This window comes from Emys orbicularis, chromosome 7 (assembly GCF_028017835.1).
Source record: "Emys orbicularis isolate rEmyOrb1 chromosome 7, rEmyOrb1.hap1, whole genome shotgun sequence".
NCBI lineage: Eukaryota > Metazoa > Chordata > Testudines > Emydidae > Emys > Emys orbicularis.
Window position 1 is genome coordinate 109,417,174 of NC_088689.1, and position 18,198 is coordinate 109,435,371.

Here is an 18,198-nt window from a genome sequence, read left to right on the forward strand (position 1 = left end):
CACTTACCTCCGGAGCGATCAATCCAGCAGGGGTCGATTTATCACATCTAGTGAAGACACGATAAATCGACCGCTGAGCGCTCTCCTGTTGACTCCCGTACTCCACCGGAGCGAGAGGCACAGGTGGAGTCGACTGGGGAGCGTCAGCAGTCGACTTACCGCAGTGAAGACGCCACAGTAAGTAGATCTAAGTATGTCGACTTCAGCTACGTTATTCACATAGCTGAAGTTGCGTAACTTAGATCGACACCCCTTCCCCACCCCCCACCTCCCCCAGTGTAGACCAGGCCTTATGGTCATTTTTAGATCCCATACTTTCTTCGAAGTGGGGGGAAAGTAGGTTAGCCCTAGTGTGGGCTGTTAATACATTAGGCCCCCCTAAATCTCCCTGCAGTATTAGTAGAACACTGCTATGAGGTGTTGCTCTGCCCTGTTTAACAGCTGCCACATTCTACCCCAGAAGTGGTTGCAGTTCAGAGATACACAAAGCAATTCCTGCATATGGTTTGTAAGGACCTTTGCGGCCCTTTAACATGGAAGGCTCTAGAGAAGTGCAAGAGATACTATTTAACACACCACGGGGTTGGGAATTTACTGCCCCACAGCTCCTCGTCTGCAAGGAGAAGTGAGTCTTGGGTCGTCACTGGAGTTGGCTGTGCAGCTTGTGTCACTGTGTGTTAGCCCTTGCGTACAATCATCTCTTTTTATGTACTTCCCCAGAATACATTAAAGGTGATTTCCTCCGACTTCATCCGGAGCTTGTTAATATTTCATTGGGACACAGGCGCAGGCTGCAAGGATTTCACTTCAAAGGAGGGCAGTTTCCAGCAGCTTTCGGTTCAGGCATGAGGTTTTGCAATAACTCCTTTTGTGGTTTATTTAAAAAAAAAAAAAAAATACCCAACAGCCCCAATGTAAGTCCATTGCCCTGCTCTTTTCCTTTGTGTTTAACTGGCTTGCAGAGTCAGCTGGCAAAGCCTGACCGGGAAGCTCAGGCAGGTGTTTATGGAATTGTACAGGAGGCAGGGGGCAGGAAAGTGGCTGGGTGTGGGGGAGTCTGTCCACTTTTTCAGATGCTCATAAAGCCCCATCCTTGCATCTTCAGCTCTGCAAACCTGAGAGGAATCATCTGTTTGTGTTACACGGGCTAAGCATCCTGCACTTGTACCCCAGAATTTAACCCTTTGTGGTGCTGTGGAAGTGAGGGTTGTGTGTGTTAACCTTCTTAGTGTCCAGTATGAATGCTAATGAAATATCTGGCAGTGCAAAGGGTAGGCTTTAGATTGTGCACAATTAGTCTGTGTCTATCTCTGGTCCGCCTGTGTTTGTGTTTCAAGAAAATGTCGTCAGCCTGATGTAGTGATGGGGGCTGGGGAGTGCTGAAATGACTAGTTCTCTCCTCATTTGGTGTGACCTGTTCAGACCTGAGTAAATGACGGGTATGAGATGATCTGGGGTGTTCCTTGTCCCAGCACTGCTCAGAGCAGGCAGAATATCCCATTACCGACACCAATGTACTTTGAAGTCTCTTAGGGTCTCACATCTAGTCTGTGAAGTGCAGCTAGAATCTCACTGCCTGGCCCTTCCCTTTCAAACAACTGGAGGTGTGTGCTGTTTCTTCCCCCCCCCCCCCCCCCCAAATTTTATTTTTGTGTGTGAATGGATTCCATATAGCAGCGCTTCCAAAGGCCCAGGATTGGCCCTCCAGGAGCAATAACACAAGAATTACTGCATTGCATGGGTGTCTTTATGTGTTTTTTAAACCGTGCCTCCTAATTATAAATAATGGCTGTGATATGAGATGTGATTATGATGAATGGTGATTCCGTATTCTGCGTGCATTAGCTGCTTTAACCTTGCTGGGGTAATTATGTCTCATTTAGAATTCTGATAGTATTTATTTGAGGTAGGGGACTGGGAATTTAATTTCTACCGCTTTGTCTTTTAGTAGTAGTAGTAGTATTATTTGAAAAGGATACCTTAGCAAAATTGTTTTTTAATAATTCCCCCCTGTGGCAGCACAAGTTCATTAATATTTTAGGGGACTGTGTGGAGTTGTTGTTGAGATGTTCCTAAAGGTACCGGGGGGGGGGGGGGGGAGGGCGCAGGGGAATGTAAAATCAGGGCTAATGGATGAGAGAGGGAATCCACAGGCGGGAGAGTGAATGGCACCTGTGTTTGTCTCACTCACTTACGCATTAGCACTGGCAGGGCATTGCCAAGGCATTGCTCATGAGTCGGAGCTGGCGAGTGACTTTGCTTCATCTTGGAACAAAATAACTTGTATTGGAAAAAGTGTGGAATTGGTAGACGCTTGTAATAGACTCTGCTTTGTGCAGCCTCCCTCTGTGTTCATCTCCCTCCCCTTCCCTGCCACCAACTAACCAAATGCAAGCTCCTGAGAAGTGTGATCTCCTCCAGCCTTTCCAGTCTGGGGTTTTCTCACTGAATTTGTTCTTAAACCCCAGCCTCTCTTGTGAATCCTTCCTGGTTTCCTGCCTCTCGCCTCTAGTCAGCCCTTGAGCTGTACCCACTGCCAGGAGGGCTGACTTTGTCGCAGTATCTGGGCACCTTCGGTCCTAATGGTTATCCAGGCTGCTGTTCAGCTGTGAGCTCTTTGGGGTAGGCACTTTGTCTTTGAGTCTGTAAAGTGCCCTGGGTACAAACACTCATTCCTTTGTGATGCCCCTGTAGCCAGGCGGAAGGAGCAGTGCAAATCTCCTGGAAGAGGTTACAAGGCAGGTGGGAGAATAGTATGGGCAGAGTCTAAAGGCAGGAATTTACAGACATTGGACTTGTTCATCTTAGCAGAGCCTGGAGGGGGAGGGACTATATATTTTTTTCTGGTGAGGAGGAAAACATAGCTTATCCCGAGAGGTTGCTGTCCTCCTGGCCACTCACAAGTCAGCCATCCCCCTCGCAGGCATGTTTGTGTGCACAGTCACCAACACGCAATCTCATTTGTTATCCCAAGAAACGTGATCAGAGAGAGACACACACAGTATCCCACATATGTACATGCAGGTGTAGCCCTTCCCAGACAGGCATGCCTGTGTGCGATATCCAGGTCCTATATGCCCTACCCATTCGCGTGTACACACACATACATGCAGCCTCCAGTTTTACTCCGTTCGGTGCTTTCTGTGCTCTTTCGCTGTAAATCTGTAGCACGTTGACCTTTGGCTCCCGTTCTGGGTGTGCTCTGGGGTGCAGTCTCTGATGGGGATTAAGAGGGGGAGAGAGAACAACAATCAAGGCCGAGCCATCGCCCAGCCAGCCCCTCACCATCTTTGACGGTACGTTTAATTAAAAATCAAATCAACCTAAAGATTGCACACGTGTGCTTAATCAGTTTGAAGTCTCCGGGAGAATAAAGTAATTATACTAGTCGTTTGGCTATGGTAATTAAAACTTTAATTAACATCGTTTCCCACCCCTTGGCCTCCCTAAACAGTGCAGATATTCAAGTGCTGCCACTTTAGCACCTTTAGGCCCTGCCAGGGCGACTGCCAGGATTTGATCTTGGAATAAAATAAACTTTTTGTTTTGAGGTTGTTTTTTCTCTCACTTGTAGCTGTAAGTCACAAGGCAGCTTAGAGAAATTACATGCATCCCCCCAGCCTCGTGGCAGCCCCCCTCCCCACACCCCATTGTTAACCCCTGCACAGCCAGTCAGTCTTTAGGAACAGAGACGCCTCCAGCCCATTGTTCCAGAAGAGCCCATTAAAATGAACCCCTTTTGTGCTCCTTATCAGACTGTTCTCCTCCCCCCCCCTCCCCCCCCCTTTCCCCCCCCCCCCCCCACACACACAGAGGCTAAATCTGAATAGATCTGTAAACAGCATGTCACACAATGAAGAATAATTGACAAGGAAGCCGCTGTCTTGGAAGTCTGACCCAGTTTGGGGGACAGGCCGTGGAGCTCCGGGATGTGAAGGTATGATTGAGAGGAGACTGTCCGTATGATAAAGGCAGGCGTGTTGTCTGCTCGTGGAGAAACGTGTATACGAAGGCATTGTTAAATTAACTCCCCAACTCCTCAGCCTAATTGATTGACCTCGCTGCGGCTTTGCAAACGTGCCGCTCTCATGCGTTCAGATGGTGATCTGCATTTCGGGTGTCAGTCATGTCATTCGCCTGGGCTTCCTGCTGGGAAAGTAACAGTAAAACGCCAGCGCCCATTTGAGATACACTGGCAGCATTTGAAGTTCTGGAGAGACTGAGACGGTGGCAGGTGTTCTTCAAAGCTGCTCAGAGAATTCAGTTTTTAACATGGTATGTACTCTAGTTCTGTTCAGCCATTCAGAGCTCAAACGCACATGCACAAGGCAGTGACATGCAGTCATTGTACATGCAAATGACCCGTTAGGGTATGTCTGTTGCCTCTGGGAGCAAGCCCGCCGGCCCACAGACTCAAGTGAGCGGGGCTCCTGCTAGCGTGCTAAAAATAGCCATGTAGATGTTGCTTTGGTGCTGTGACTTGGGCTGGACTCTCAAGCCTGTGGGGTGGACTTGACAGTCTGAGCTCCAGACTGAGCCTCTGCATCTACACAGCTATTTAGCATGCTAGTGAGAGCCCTGCTGGCTCATGTCTGTAGCCCCAAGGTGGGAGGCTTGCTCCCAGATGCAATGTAGACCCTCTTAGGCTCCTGACTGATGACTTGCTTGTGCACTTACAATGGATTCGTACACAATTATAGTGAATGTGCATGTACCAGTCTGGAAATCTGAGCCCAAATATTTGCTTAGCTTATTAGAAGTAACCCTGGGAGTTTTTAATTAGTGCCAATGGAAAGTCCATGCACGTGCTGCGGGGAGAATGCCTCTGCTGTATGAAACCTTAGTTCTTAAATAGCTCCAACTATATATCTTCAGAAATAAATGTAAATCGTTTCAGTCTCTCCCAAGGTGTTCCAACACACAGGTTAGAGTGGCTCATTTTTCATAACTTTTTTCAGTGAGGAGCCCCCCAACCCTGAGCATACCTCCTGTTTGAACACCCAAGCAGCCTCCTGTTTGAACTGCATACAGGCTCTGTGCAAGTGGGGGAGACAGCCACAGGGCCTGATGCAAAGGCCATTGACCTCAATGGGACTCTCTTTCCATTGACTTCACTGAGCTTTGGATCAGGACCATAGTGTAGTGAGAGATGCCCCTTTAATGGGTACACTTGAGGCTGTGACTATGTTAAAGAAGGGTCAGAAGTTTAGAGTCTGAGAGCCAAGTGGAACTGCTGCAAATCTTAGAACGCAAACAAAACAATCAAACCAATGAAATTAACAAAGAGGTGAAGATCTCAAGTCAGAGAGAGGAAGGGCGCGTGTATGTGGAATAGTTAAAACTTCAACAGGATGCATTTTGAAGAAAATTTTTTGCAAGTGTTCACCATTGCTCACCTGCTGCAGCCTGAGTTGGGGCTAGTCTTCACTGGCAATGCTAAAGCACTGCCGCGGCAGTGCTTTAATGTGGCTTGTGTGGTCGCGGCTCTTAAAAAAACCACAGTGCTGAAACTTGCTGCGCTCAGGGGGGTGTTTTTTCACACCCCTGAGTGAGAAAGTTGCAGCAGTGTAAAGTGCCAGTGTAGACAAGCCCTTAGTTCTGTGTTATTGACGAGGACACTTAATACAGACCGGGGATATCCCCTCCCCCCCTTTCTCAAAAGTGCTTGTGTGAACATCATTGACTCTTTCTGGGAAGAAATTGCAGCCCAGTACTCTGGTTTTGGCAGGTAGGTAGAGCAAGGACTGATTCTTCAATGGATTTGTATACATAGCTTCCGTTCCTCCCCCCTGCCTCCCCACTGGTTTGCTTTCCCCTTTGAGGGTAGGGCTTTCTATGAGCAAATTATAATTTTGCCTTGCAGACATCGTGGATTCTATACAAACTATATTTCTATCCTGGGAGTTAACGTCCTGTATTGCTGATGTGCCACTTATTTAGACACCACTCGTCTATCACTTATCACCTTCTTCCACGTCGGCTGGATATTATTTGTCAATCAAGATTAAACACTAGGGCAGCATAGAGCTGCAACAAGAGGCCTGCTCTATATAAAAGGATCAAAGCCTCTGTTAAATAGCTGAAGTTGAATCTCACTTGCACAGCCAGCATAGTTGTCCTCCCTGGGCAGACATGAAGGGGCAGTGGATTTAGTTCATGCGATACATTTGTTGTAATATATTACTGCAGCAAATGGCTTTCAGACTGTACATAGTGGAAATAATGACTGTTACACTCGTGTGGCAGGAGTTCAGTGAATGGGCAGTCTGGGTTACGGTCTACCTGCTCAGAAGGTTTTAGAGCTCATGGGGTTTCATTGACTTTGAATGTAGGGCTCTGGAGAGAAATTTGATGGATGAATAAACCTAGATGTATACCTGCGGTGCCTTATAAACAACAATAATCACCTTGTCTACCTGAAAATCTGCTCCGTCTGCTAGATACGGAAGTGGGGAAACGGCCTTACAAGTTAGTTAGTGGGGCTGCTACATGGGGAATATTGCTAGACATCATGGCATTAAATGATTGGTCCCCACACTTCCTCCATGCGCATCTTGGTGACTGCAGAGACCATGGTAAGAATTTCCCATAAAAGGCTGAATAAATGAAACTGTGAAGGTTGTGCAACCCACCTCCGTCTCTCACAATACTTCACACACCTCTCATGATGTTCTCCTGTCCATACCCCATAAGAAAGCATTTATCATAAACTAAGGTTTGGGCAGCTGAGGGTTAAGACTGACATTTTTTTCAGGCTGGATTTGTGGGGGGAAGGTGGAGTTGTGTTTGGAAGGCAGCCCATGAAAAGTGACAGTGTCCAGATCTGGCTTGGGGCTGCCCACCTGGTTTCAATTGAGGAAGTGGTTGGATTCCATAAGCTCTAAATGCTGAATCCTCTGTGTCAGCTGCTCTGGGGTCCAGCCTTGGGTCCTCCTCCTCTGCATTACTCAGAACATGGGATGGGAAGCGTGGGTGAAACAGAGACACAAGGCTGGAGAAGGGGAACTGGCTTGTGTCCCCGCCTGGAGCGTTGGGCGTGGTGGTGCGGAGGAAGCTTAACTTCCCTCTGCCTTCCTCACTCCCTGGAACAGAGGCTTTGGGTGTCTGGAAATGACTCCCCCAAGACACAGACTTCAGTAACGCTGGATTCTCAGTCAGGCAGTCTCTCTAGCTTCATTTAAAAGGGGACAGGATGGTGCCTCAGATGAACAGACAGTAGGGAACACTCCTGCGCTGGCCTCGACCAGGGAGAGTTGGGATGGCACTTGCTGGGCCTTCTCCAGCTCTGTGGAGCAAAGCTCTGGAGCAATAGTGTCTAGGGACCAATCCTGGGCTCCCAGGACCCTGCTTGGTCTCTTCCTGTCTCTAACTCCCATGATCCTAGGCAGGATGACCCCCTGCCCCACTCAGCTTCACTCTCACTGCTTTGTTGTTTTAAGGGCAAGGAAAGCAATAGCATTTTCCATGGCGATGATAGGAGGTGGGCGCAGGGATCAGCTGTTCTCAGTACCAGTCTAGCTGCACTCCAGCCCCCGGAGTGGCCCTCTCCCCCATGCTTCCTTTGTGCAGCAGATGTTGGCAAGCTCATTGTTGGCTCCTCCCCCTTGAGGGCTCTCTTTAAAATGGGAATGTGGCTTTCCTCCTTACTGCAGCAATAGGGTGTGAATATCTGTTCTAACCAGGCTGGGGGGGCATTAATTTGGGGACCCCCCTCATTCTAACCAGGCTGAAAAAGTGAGAGAGAAGGGCTACTTTCAGCACATCCCTCTGGAAGGTAACCTGCAAAGGAGAAAGAAGTTGGCTTATTTCTTAGGCCATGTCTACACTTCCACTTACGTCGTTGCTCTCCCGCCGACATAGCTACCGCCACTCATTTAGGTGGTTTTATGATGTCACCGGGAGACCAGTCTCCCGTCGGCATAGAGCGGCTACACGCACAAACGTACAGCGGCACAGGTGTATTGGTACAGCTGTGCCGCTGCAAGCTTGCTAGTGTAGACATGGCCGTACTCTACCGTTATCGTGAACGTCGGGACTGCTCATCCCAGTTTTGCTGGCTATCTCCTTGGATCGCAGTGCCACGGACTGAGAGCTGTCTTGGCTTTCAGTTGAAGGTGAGGGGTATTTATTCAGGAGTTTTCTGGGTTAACACACCATTTTCAACAGTCTGAAAGCTGATTCCATGCGGTCTCTCTATGGTAGCTGTGAGGTCATTGCACTGTTACAGCTCCTGTCAGCCATAGAGTCTTCCTGGAAAAACAGGGCAGTCAAGGCCTGAATTCCTAATATAAAAAACAAGCAGAAAAAGCCCTTATTTATTAGCCCCGCCCCCACAGCACCTTCCCACAGATGGGAGATGTGCAAGAGGTCAGACTAGATGAGCACGATGGTCCCTTCTGGCATTAACGTCTGAGAGTCTATGTGAAAGCTCACAAGGGCATCAACCCTTTTGTTTCCTCCTTGCAGGTTACCTTTCAGAGCATTGCTGCCCCCCTGAATCCCAATAGCCAAAACACTAGGGGGCACATGACCGCAATACGCCACTGGAGATGCAGCTTCCCAAAGCAGTGACCAGCATGTGACAGTGGAACCCCCCCCTCCCCACTCAGCTGCAATTGCCTCCTGTTGGGTGCCCTGCAGCTCCCTGACTCAGTGACCCAGGGTGATGGCTGCACATTGATTTCCTTGGCAGGAGCCCCCCTCCGATTGAATCAGCCCCGAGCGACGCTGATTGGGAAATAATTGCAATAATAATAGAGATATTTTGCTCCTGAGTAACTAAACGATACAAACCGGGCGTGGAGCCAGGAGAGTTTTGAAGGGCAAAGCTGAGAAATCAATGGCTCGAGGCTGCTGGAGCAGCTGTCGAGCTGGGGAGAAGAGAGTGGGGTTGGGAGAGTGCGGAGAATGGAGATGAAGATGCGACTGGGGGACAGAACTGTGGGGGTTCAGCGCACTGGGCGTGTAGCAGAGGGAAGGAGGGGAATGAAAGCATCCTAACCCCTTCCTCACCACTGCAAGGGTACATGGCTCCTGAGTGCAGTTTTCCAGCACCACGTCCTCACTTAACTGCCCCCTTTGCTTCCCTTCCCTTCTTCATTTGAATGTGGCTTAATGTAAGGGGTTACCGTGGCCCATCTCCCAGCCAAAGGCAGCCAGACAGTGATGTACTCTTTAGCAGGTGGATGGCTGGGACAGGTGCTTATCTCACCATGTGAGGTGGGGTGCCAGCCTCGTGTTCCCATGAGGGGAAGCCCTGCAGCCCTGAAATGGGGACCAGCTTCTGCAGATGCAGGGATTGTCCCTTTGATATATGTGATCTATGCTCTCAGAGCAGTGGTTCCCATGCAGTGGTGTGGGGAGTGGAGGGCTGGCTGGTTGCATGGTGCGAACTCCCCTTCTTTCCAGCTGCTCAGCTGCAGTAGAAGGACCTCAAAGAACTTTTGGAGTATGGACTTTCCATGGTGGCAATCACTGCAGTTGCTGCGTTGTTGTCATGGCAGACAGGAGGGGGACAGTGTGGGGGGCTGGATGGGGGGTGTGAGTTGTGAGGCCTGAGTGACAATGGACTGGAGCGGTCTGGAGTGTCCATGGGGATACTCTCTTGCATTGTCTGTCCTGTGAGAGCCCCTGGATTACAGGTCTGCATGGGCCCTGTCCGTGGGGGTGTTTCCAAAGTAAATGGATCTGTGATATGAGAGCCATCCCAACCATTATTTCTGTCATAGATTTTAACAAGTCGTCCCTCTCCACCCCTTCATTACTGGAGCGATTCTTCCAGCCCCATTGGCATCTCCAACCCTGTGTCTTCTCAGACCCTTGCCCTTTTGAAGAGGCAGGTCAGCAGTGCTCAAATAATAGCTAACCTCCGTTGTCCCTTCCGTCTGAGGAGCTAATGGTGGGTGAGCTGCATTATCATCCCTGGTTTTCAGGTGGGGAAATTGAGGCCCCGACAGCTGAAGTGACTTTCCCAAGGTGTACAGCGGGTCAGTGGCTAGCTAGCACAGGGTAAATAACACCAACTCAAACTTAGTGTGGACAAGGCAGTCTGTAGTTTTCTCACATTAGCGGGTTGAGGTAAACACTAGGGTGGATCCTAAGGTTTGCCTCGACCAGCTAACTCGTGTGCCAACCACAACTGCCTTGCCCACGCTGGGATGTTACCATATGGTAGCTAACACCCTCTTTCTTAGTGAAGACAAGGGCCTGGCCTCCTGGGCTAACCACTCGATCACACTTCTGCTCATATGGGAGTAGAACCCATGAGTCCTGACTCTGCCCCCTGCTCTAATGGCAAGACGGCTCTTCTCCCATGGCCCCAAGTGAGGACAGGCCATATGCTGTCTCTGAGGAGTTGCCACTAGCTTTCCCTCAGGTAGCTGTTTATGCTGCAGCACCTCCTTTGTCCCATTTAAAGTCTGAGCGTGTGTGTGCCCTAACTGCCTGTCCCGCCTCGGCTGGAGCCCCTGCTAGCACACAGCCTCCTGCAGGCGCCTCACTGCTGAGGTTTGATTGGAGAGAGTTGGGGGTTGTGTTACAGACACACATGCACTTGTGCTGTGAGCAAATCTGCTGACACAGCATCCCCACTTGGTGCTGGGTCATGTTGCAAGCCCACGAACATGCTCACATGGGGCTCCTTTACGGCTTTAAGACAAATGTTTGACTTTGTTGCATGTTGGCCAAAGCCCAGCATTCCCCTCCCCTGCAGAGAGATTAATAACCTCCAGCAGCAATACAGTCTGGGAAGAAAGGGGCCTTTGTCTTGTATCTCTCTTCATCGTATGGGATGGGGTGAAAGCGATTAGCCATGAGCGAGTGGGCTCCGCAGCTTGCTGCCAGCTAGTGTCCCTAATGTTTCTGTATGCAGGAGGCTCGTGTCTGGCACTGGGGGCTGGGTCAGGGGCCGATGTGCTGGATCAGCTGCGAGACCATAGTGGGATGGAGTCGCTCTTAACCCGTGCTGTGCTGGAGTGGCTCCCTCTCTTTCATGGGCTGCAGATGGATCTGCTGGGTAGAAAGATTCAAGCTCCTGAAAGAGCTCGCAAGCCTGGTGGGGGGTTGAGCTCTATCAGTCCTGAGCTGTGGTCAGGGTCAGGGCCTGTTCCGAACTTTTCCAGAGTGTGGGGCCAGGGCTAGAGCCTGGGTCAGCTCTAATTGGTTGTATACAGCCAGTTTGGCTTCGTGCCTCTTCCCCTCTGTAATTTAAACATGCATTTTCTCAAAAGGAAGAGGTTAAAAAAAAAAAAAGCCATTTTAGCTTACAAGAAAGTGGTGCTGTATGTTAGGGCAAGGAGAGTTCTGAGGCTGGCGGGCACCACTGGGGACCTGTGTCTATAGCGTCTTTTGCCATTAGAGTTTTCCATCCCCTGTTCCTTTTTCGCTGTCTCTCAGTGTGAGATTTTTCACTGTCTCTCCATCTTTCCCCCTCAGTTTCCATTGGATCTCACCCTCTTTCTGAGTCTTCTAGGGCAAACCCAATAATGTTTCAGTTTGGAGTTGGCTGGGGACGTGGAGTGAGTGCAGACGTGGATGTCTGGCTCGCTGCCCCCCAGGATGGACCCGGCTGAGGAGTCCTGTTCTCTGTACCTACAAGCTCTGTTTTAGACCCTGTTCCTGTCATCTAATAAACCTCTGTCTTACTGGCTGGCTAAGAGTCACGTCTGACTGCGAAGTGGGGGTGCAGGACCCTGTGGCTTCCCCAGGACCCTGCCTGGGCGGACTCGCTGTGGGAAGCGCACGGAGGGGCAGAGGATGCTGAATGCTCCAAGGTCAGACCCAGGAAGGTGGAAGCAGTGTGAGCTTCTTGCCCTGAAGACAATCTGCTCACAGAGAGGAGACTTCACCAGAGACCTTACTGGCTTTGTAGGGAGCAGTTCCAGAGCATCGCCCGGGGACTCCGTGACAGGGGAATAGGCTCCAAGTTCCACGGAGCAGGCCCTGTTTCTTTCAGTCTCTGGTGTCAGGTGATGGAGGCTGTTGTTGAGGCAGTGGGCTTCTGGCTCGGGGTGGAACTGAAGCATGATAGGGTGAGCTTGAAGATGGCTTCCCCCAAGAAGTCCGATGAGTGTGTTGTGGGTAGCTCAGGGTCACAGCTCAGGAATTAAACTAACTGGGCTGTCAGGGACCCAGCTTTCCTGTCTGGAGTGTGATGAGACAGTAGCCTGGACAGCAGATAGAGGCCAGTGTTGTAAATTGCACAGTGATTTCCACGCGGGGTCTCCCATTCTCCCAGCCCCAAGCACGTAGCTGGGTTCTGTTATGTCTCTGGAAGCAGCGTTCCCCCTCCTAGAGCTCCTGTGTCCAGCCCTGAGGTGAAATGCAGTTCCTCCTCCTAAGGCTGTATTTATTGCTGTTGACCAGGGATGGGGATGGGTGAGTTGACAGCTGGGTTCAGCAGGTGTCTCCAGATGTGGAGGGTGTCCGTGTCTCTGTGTGTATGGGTCGCTGACGGTGAGTGCATGAAGGTGGCGGTGAATGTTGGCGCCTGAGGGTACGCGTGCATAGCGGGGTGTGTTGCAGGTCTGTGGGTACTTGTGCATGGGTGTGTTAAGGGCATAAGTCTCTGTCCCTGCAGGGGTGTGATGATGATAAGGCTGGGGATGTGGTGGCGCTATGCGGGGTGGAGACTGCATGGACATGGATGCTTGTGATGCAGTGGGGGGATACTGTATATGCTTGGTTTGCGTGTTGGGGTGAGGCTGTGTGACCACGGATGGGTGGGTTTGTTTTGGGGTTGAGTCTGTGTGTCTTAGTGGTTGGGGAGCTGTATGTGCTGGGGAGAGGCTGTTTGAGCTTGGATGCATGCGGTTGTGCTGGGACATAAGCTGTGTGTGTTTGTGCACGCTAGTGGTTGGTGTATTGTGTGTGTGTGTGTGTGTTGGGGAAAGGCTCTGTAAGCAAGAGCGTTTGTGTTGGAACTGTGTGTGTGCGCGCACATGCATCAGTAGTTATGGAGCTGTGTGTGGGGGGAAGTGTGTTGGGTGAGTTAGTGTGAGCATGAATGATTGGGTTTGTTCAGTGGTTGGGGAGCTGTGTGTGCATGGGGTGTGTGCTGAGGCTGTGTGCATGGGCATAGTTGTGTGTACCCTAGCAGCTGGGGTGCTGTATGTGCAGAGGGAGATATTCTATGCCCATGGCACTGTGTATGTGTGTTGGCAGTGACCCTGCGTGTGTTTGCAGGTATCCAGCCTGGCCTCTCCATCGTTGGCCCAGGCACCGGGGATTAGTGATGTGAGTAATGTGTGCGCATGCTGAGCGGGACTATTAATAACATTCACTTTGAATTTGGTTAGATTAACCAGTGTCATATCTGTCAGCGTCGGTGAGTTGTTAGAGTTTGTTGCTGTTATGAACATTGATTTAGATTAAGTATCTCCCTGTTTTTTGCTTTATTATGCTGATATAATTAAAGTTCCAATATTCTCTGGCTTGCGGCGACGCAGGGTCCGGGATGGAAACCTCGCTTGTATTAATCTTTATTAAATGGGAACTGTTTCTCAGAATGAAAGTCGGCAGCTTATCTCCCCCTCCCCAAATACATTACTGATGAGAAGAAAGCACCTCTGCCAGGCGTGAGGGGTGAGCGCCTGTGATCACTTGTGGGGGAGGACATCCAGCTGATAAGGAGCTTGGCAGTTCCTCTGGTCTCCCACCCTGTGTGTTTTGGGGTAGTCAGGGGGTGGGGATGGGATTGAGTCAGCATCTCCCCATAGTGCCCTGGGTAACTTTCTGTGTTCCTGGCAATATTTATTTCCCAGACACCTGGAATTAGCCGTTTGGTTTCGGTAGCCGGCAAACACCCTTGGGAACTGCTTGCCTTCCAACAACTAGAATATTCTGCAGCCCAAGAGAACCTCCATTCCCCACACTAACAACAATGTGGGCCAGTCGTTGGAGCATTGGACTGAGCATCAGGAGAGCTGGGTGCTAATCCCATTTTTGCTAGCGCTTGGGCAGATCCCATCATTTCTCTGTGCCATCTGCAAAATGGGGATTGTAGTACTTCCCTGTGTTTGCAAGGTGCCTTGAGATCCTGGGTGAAGCGCCAGGTATCCTTGTTGATACGGTAAGCAAAAATAAATAGGATTCAAAAGTCAAGGCAGCTGCATCATCGAAGCTGCTGTCTGTTCACTCGGAGCAGGGCAGCTCGGTTTGAGTTACTTATGCTAATACTTCATACATACAGTGGCCATTGAGAGGTAGGTAGTGTGGTCTAGTGGACTGAGCCTAGAGCTGGGAGCCAGGAACCATGCATTCTAATCCCAGCTCTACCACAATTTGCTGTGTGGCAATCAAGGGCATTTCTTCAGCCCCTGTTTCTACTGCTGTAAAATGGGGCTAATGAGATAATGACCCAGCCCCATTCCCCAGGGCGATTGTGAGGATTAGCTAGATCAGTGGTTCTCAAAATTCATTGCACCACGACCCCCTTCTGACAACAAACATTACTACACGACCCCAGGAAAGGGGTCGGGGGTGGGGGTGGGAAGGTAGGCTGGAGTCCGATCCTGATCCCGTGCCCTGCCGCCCTGGGGATTAGCACCCTCGGGCTTTGGCTTCAGCCCTGAGCGGGCAGCACTTAAGCTTCGGCTTCACCCCTGGGCTGGAGCAAGTCTAACACTGGCCCTGGCGACCCCATTAAAATGGGATCGCCACCCACTTCGGGGTACCGACCCACAGTTAGAGAACCGCTGAGCTAGATGTCTGTCCAGTGCTCTGAATGGGTAAATTGCTCTGTGCCCTGTCTCAGTATCATCATTACAGCAGCTAATGTGCTGCATTGTATTTAGTAAGCCTTGTGACATCTCAGGGCTAGACCGACAGCCTGGAGACCAAGGTCCAGGGTGCTGGCAGGGTCATGGCAAGCTTCCCCTGGGTTGTGCCTCAGAGCTGCCCTGGAGGGATCTATTAGGGGTGGAAGAGCAGGGAGTGAAATAAATGGATAGTTAATCCTCTCTGGGGTTGTTTGTGACCCAGGGGAGGAAATGAGTGGGAGAGCCCGATCTGCTGTGCTGAGGTTGAGGAGAGCAGAGACCTTTGTGTATCTGTTGTTTGAAACCAGACGCCATGGTTGGATCCCAGCTGAGAAGGCATAACCTGCCCCGCCTTTTGGGGGGGGAAAGAAAGGGCATGAGAGCGGGGAGAGGGTTCCTAGCAGCTGCTGAGGACAGAAGTTCGCAGGGCTCATCCCACTGGGGGAAGGTGAGCCTGGCAGGGCAGAGAGAGGCCAGAGCCATCTGCTCATAGGGCTCATTGGAGAGGCTCAACCCGTGGGCCTGTCACTGAAGCGGGACAGAAACAGCAGGGCTCTGTTTTGCTATGGCACAGCCAGGTACTGGGCAGGGGTGGGGTGCCGTTCCCCTCATTCTGGTGAATTCCTTCTCTGGGGGCCCACTCGTCTGTGAGGAGACGCCTTGTCAGCCCTGTGCCATCATGCTAGGGGCCCCCTACAGTTCTTGTCGTGCCACGCTGTTGGCCACAATGGCTAAGCGGCAGCAAGGTTCAAGCTAGGGGCATTGCCTTGGGCTAGTGCTGTGAGGGCTGGGAATGAGCCCACCTATCTGCCAAATCTGGCCATACTGCTCCCAGCTCTGCAGGGTTGGCCTCACGAAAGAATATGGTCGTATTGTGATCTCACATCACATCATTGGTGGTCTCAAGTGATAGCCCAGTGGTTTGTGTGTAGCCTCCTCCATCACGCCATGCAACATGCTGTCATGCCAGACACACACCAGTCATGTTTGGGTGCCCACGATAAACCTGTAGGCTCTGAGCCCTGCTGGGATATTGAGACGGGCAGCGTTCCAGGGCTGGCGTTTGAGTGTGGGTGGGAGTCAGAATGATGTATGCCCACCAGGGTGCAGAGCCCACTGTCCTGTGATCCCCAGGTATGTGTGGGCTCATGCCCACCATCCCAAAGGCTCCTGAGGTTCATGCCCATTAGTGTCAGGGCATGGGGAGCTTGTGCCCTGTCAGTCGCATGAGATTCTTCACAAAGAAAATTGCACCAATAAATCAATAGAGAAGCCTCCCCCCCGCCCTCCAAAATGCTGGCTAATCCCATAGTTCTCCATAACAAGTAAGGCCATGTTCCACCAGAGACCCCACCGGCAGCCATGATCACGAGGCCCTGTTTGCCCATGGGGGGCCAGCTGCTTGTCTGGAAAGAGACATGTCTGTAACCAACCGGAGAAGAATAAATTCCTTTGAACAGCAGCTGTTGGAACTGGAGCCAGGGCTGGGAGGGCGGGGGAAGGGTAGAGCAAAGGTAGGCTGGTCCTGTCCTCCCCTCCCTCTGCAGAGAGTGAGCACCAGGCCCAGCACCCTCTTCATGCCACATAGTTTAGATTCCTCTATGGGAATGCAGGGACTGTGGAGCCTCTGTGGAGGGCAGACTTGGTTCAGAGCTTCTCCCATAGTGGCTTGCAGGGAAAGTGGGGGAGATCAGCAGCAGCTGTGGATGCATCAGTCAGCGCCAGCTGTGGTGTCGGGAGCCTGTGGGGTGGTTACATGCTGGGTACATTCCTTGAGAGGCCCCACCTCAACACCTGAGAGTGACCCCCTTAGAAAAGGTTCCCTCCTTGAAAACCCACCTTGCCCGCTGGCCCCGATATGATCCCAGAGACAGCATCTTCAGCTGGCATCTATCTCACATCCCCCTAGCAGCACGGTAGTTGGGGATCATTTGCGAGAGATTGCTCTCTCTAATCCTTGCCCCGGCTGCAAATCCAAGCCTCAGGCTGTTCTGAAGAGACAATAATTTTCTCTGCTTCAAAAGCCTGTGCACATGCAGCTGGCACAGCCTCCCCTGTTCTTTAAGTTGTTTTGGGTGGGGTTTTGTGCTCCTAGAAGCCAAGGATGAGTCAGGTAGGGGTGACTTAGAGTTGTATAGCTTCCCGCACCCAGCTCTGCCAGTGCTCCTCAGTCCTGACCCGCAGCCCTCTGCTATTCCAGTCCTGGGCTTCCCCAGCCCCAGCTCTGCTGAAATACTGCAGTCCTGACCCAAAGCTATTTGAAGGCTGACTCACGCCAGCACCTGTGTCCAACAGTTGGGCACTTGTCGGGGACTCAGCTGCTTCTCAGTCTAATGTGGTCTGACAGATGGACAGACGTTGGGGGGAGGGGGGCTCCCCTTTGGCTGTATCTGCACTAGCATTCCTCTGCGCTCTTCTCACCATCGCTACCCTCAGTGCTGTGGAGGTGACCCCGTGGGCCAAACGCCTGTGCCCTGTCCGCTCAAGTGCTCTCTCCTAGCTGGCACTGGTAAGGCAGCTGCTAGTGTAGATGTGGCCTGGGAGGGAGTCCTAGTGAAGAGCCCTCCCCTTTCCTCCCCCCAGCCCTGGCTCTGCTCAGCATTCCTCTCTGGAGTGGGGCGGGCCCTAACCATTCCATCCCTGCCACTTCAAAGCAGGGGAAATATGTGACTTGTGCCCCAGCGGGAGGGCTGGGGGCAGGGGCTGAGATAGCTCTTCCCAGCATGGGTGCTGCTCACTCCCTGCCCCATCCCCTGTACCAGATCCCACAATAAGGACCCCTCTCTTAGAAATTTGAGATGGGGAGGGGGAGCGAGGGGTTGAGCCTGACAGCTGTCGGGGGCCACAGGTCTCCTAGCGGCTCTTGAGGACAGGCGGGAGATGGAATGTATATGGGGGGGGCTCCCCCTCCTCTCCTGAGTCCCTGTGCTCCAGTACACACAGAGGGAACCTGCAGTTGTCCCCTGTGTTTCAATATCGCCCCCTCCCCCAGACCCATCCCAGTGCTCCTCTTTTGGATGAGACATAAAGCCCAAGTCTTGCCCACTCTTTCCCACAAATGTCCTGGCCAAATCCCAGTGTGGTTAATTCCATTCTGTCTCCCGAAACCCCCCTGCAATTTCAGTTGGATTTCTCCGTTTGCTGCCCTAAGCTCTTGCATGCAGTGCTGCTGTGCCCTGTCAAACAGCTGGCACATTCCACTCCAGAGGTGGCTGCGTTTGTGGTGGGCCGGGCAGTTCCTATATGTAGTTTGCACTGTGTTGTGGCTCAGTCAGGATCAGAGGCACAGACTCTATAAGAAATGATTCCCGTCAATAACCTTTCAAATCCTCTGAAGCCCTAACCCCCCCCCAGCGAGGCACGTGGCTGAGCAGTCCGCTGAGCTGGACTAGTGAACCCCTCCTGCTGCGGCATGAACGTTCAGCCTCTGTTCCTCCCACCT

The 18,198-nt window shown here is 51.5% G+C and overlaps 1 protein-coding gene across 6 annotated transcripts in view; it reads left to right on the plus strand.

Moving 5' to 3' along the window:
• PLXNA1 (plexin A1) overlaps positions 1-18,198 on the plus strand; it is a 239,942-nt gene that overhangs the window by 63,920 nt on the left and 157,824 nt on the right. The window contains exon 4 of one of the 6 annotated variants that reach the window (XM_065408679.1): positions 9,893-9,902. The exons of the other annotated variants lie outside the window; for them this stretch is intronic. Within the exon in view, the coding sequence (XP_065264751.1) occupies positions 9,893-9,902 (10 nt within the window). The remainder of the gene's footprint in view (positions 1-9,892; positions 9,903-18,198) is intronic. 6 annotated transcript variants of the gene reach the window in all.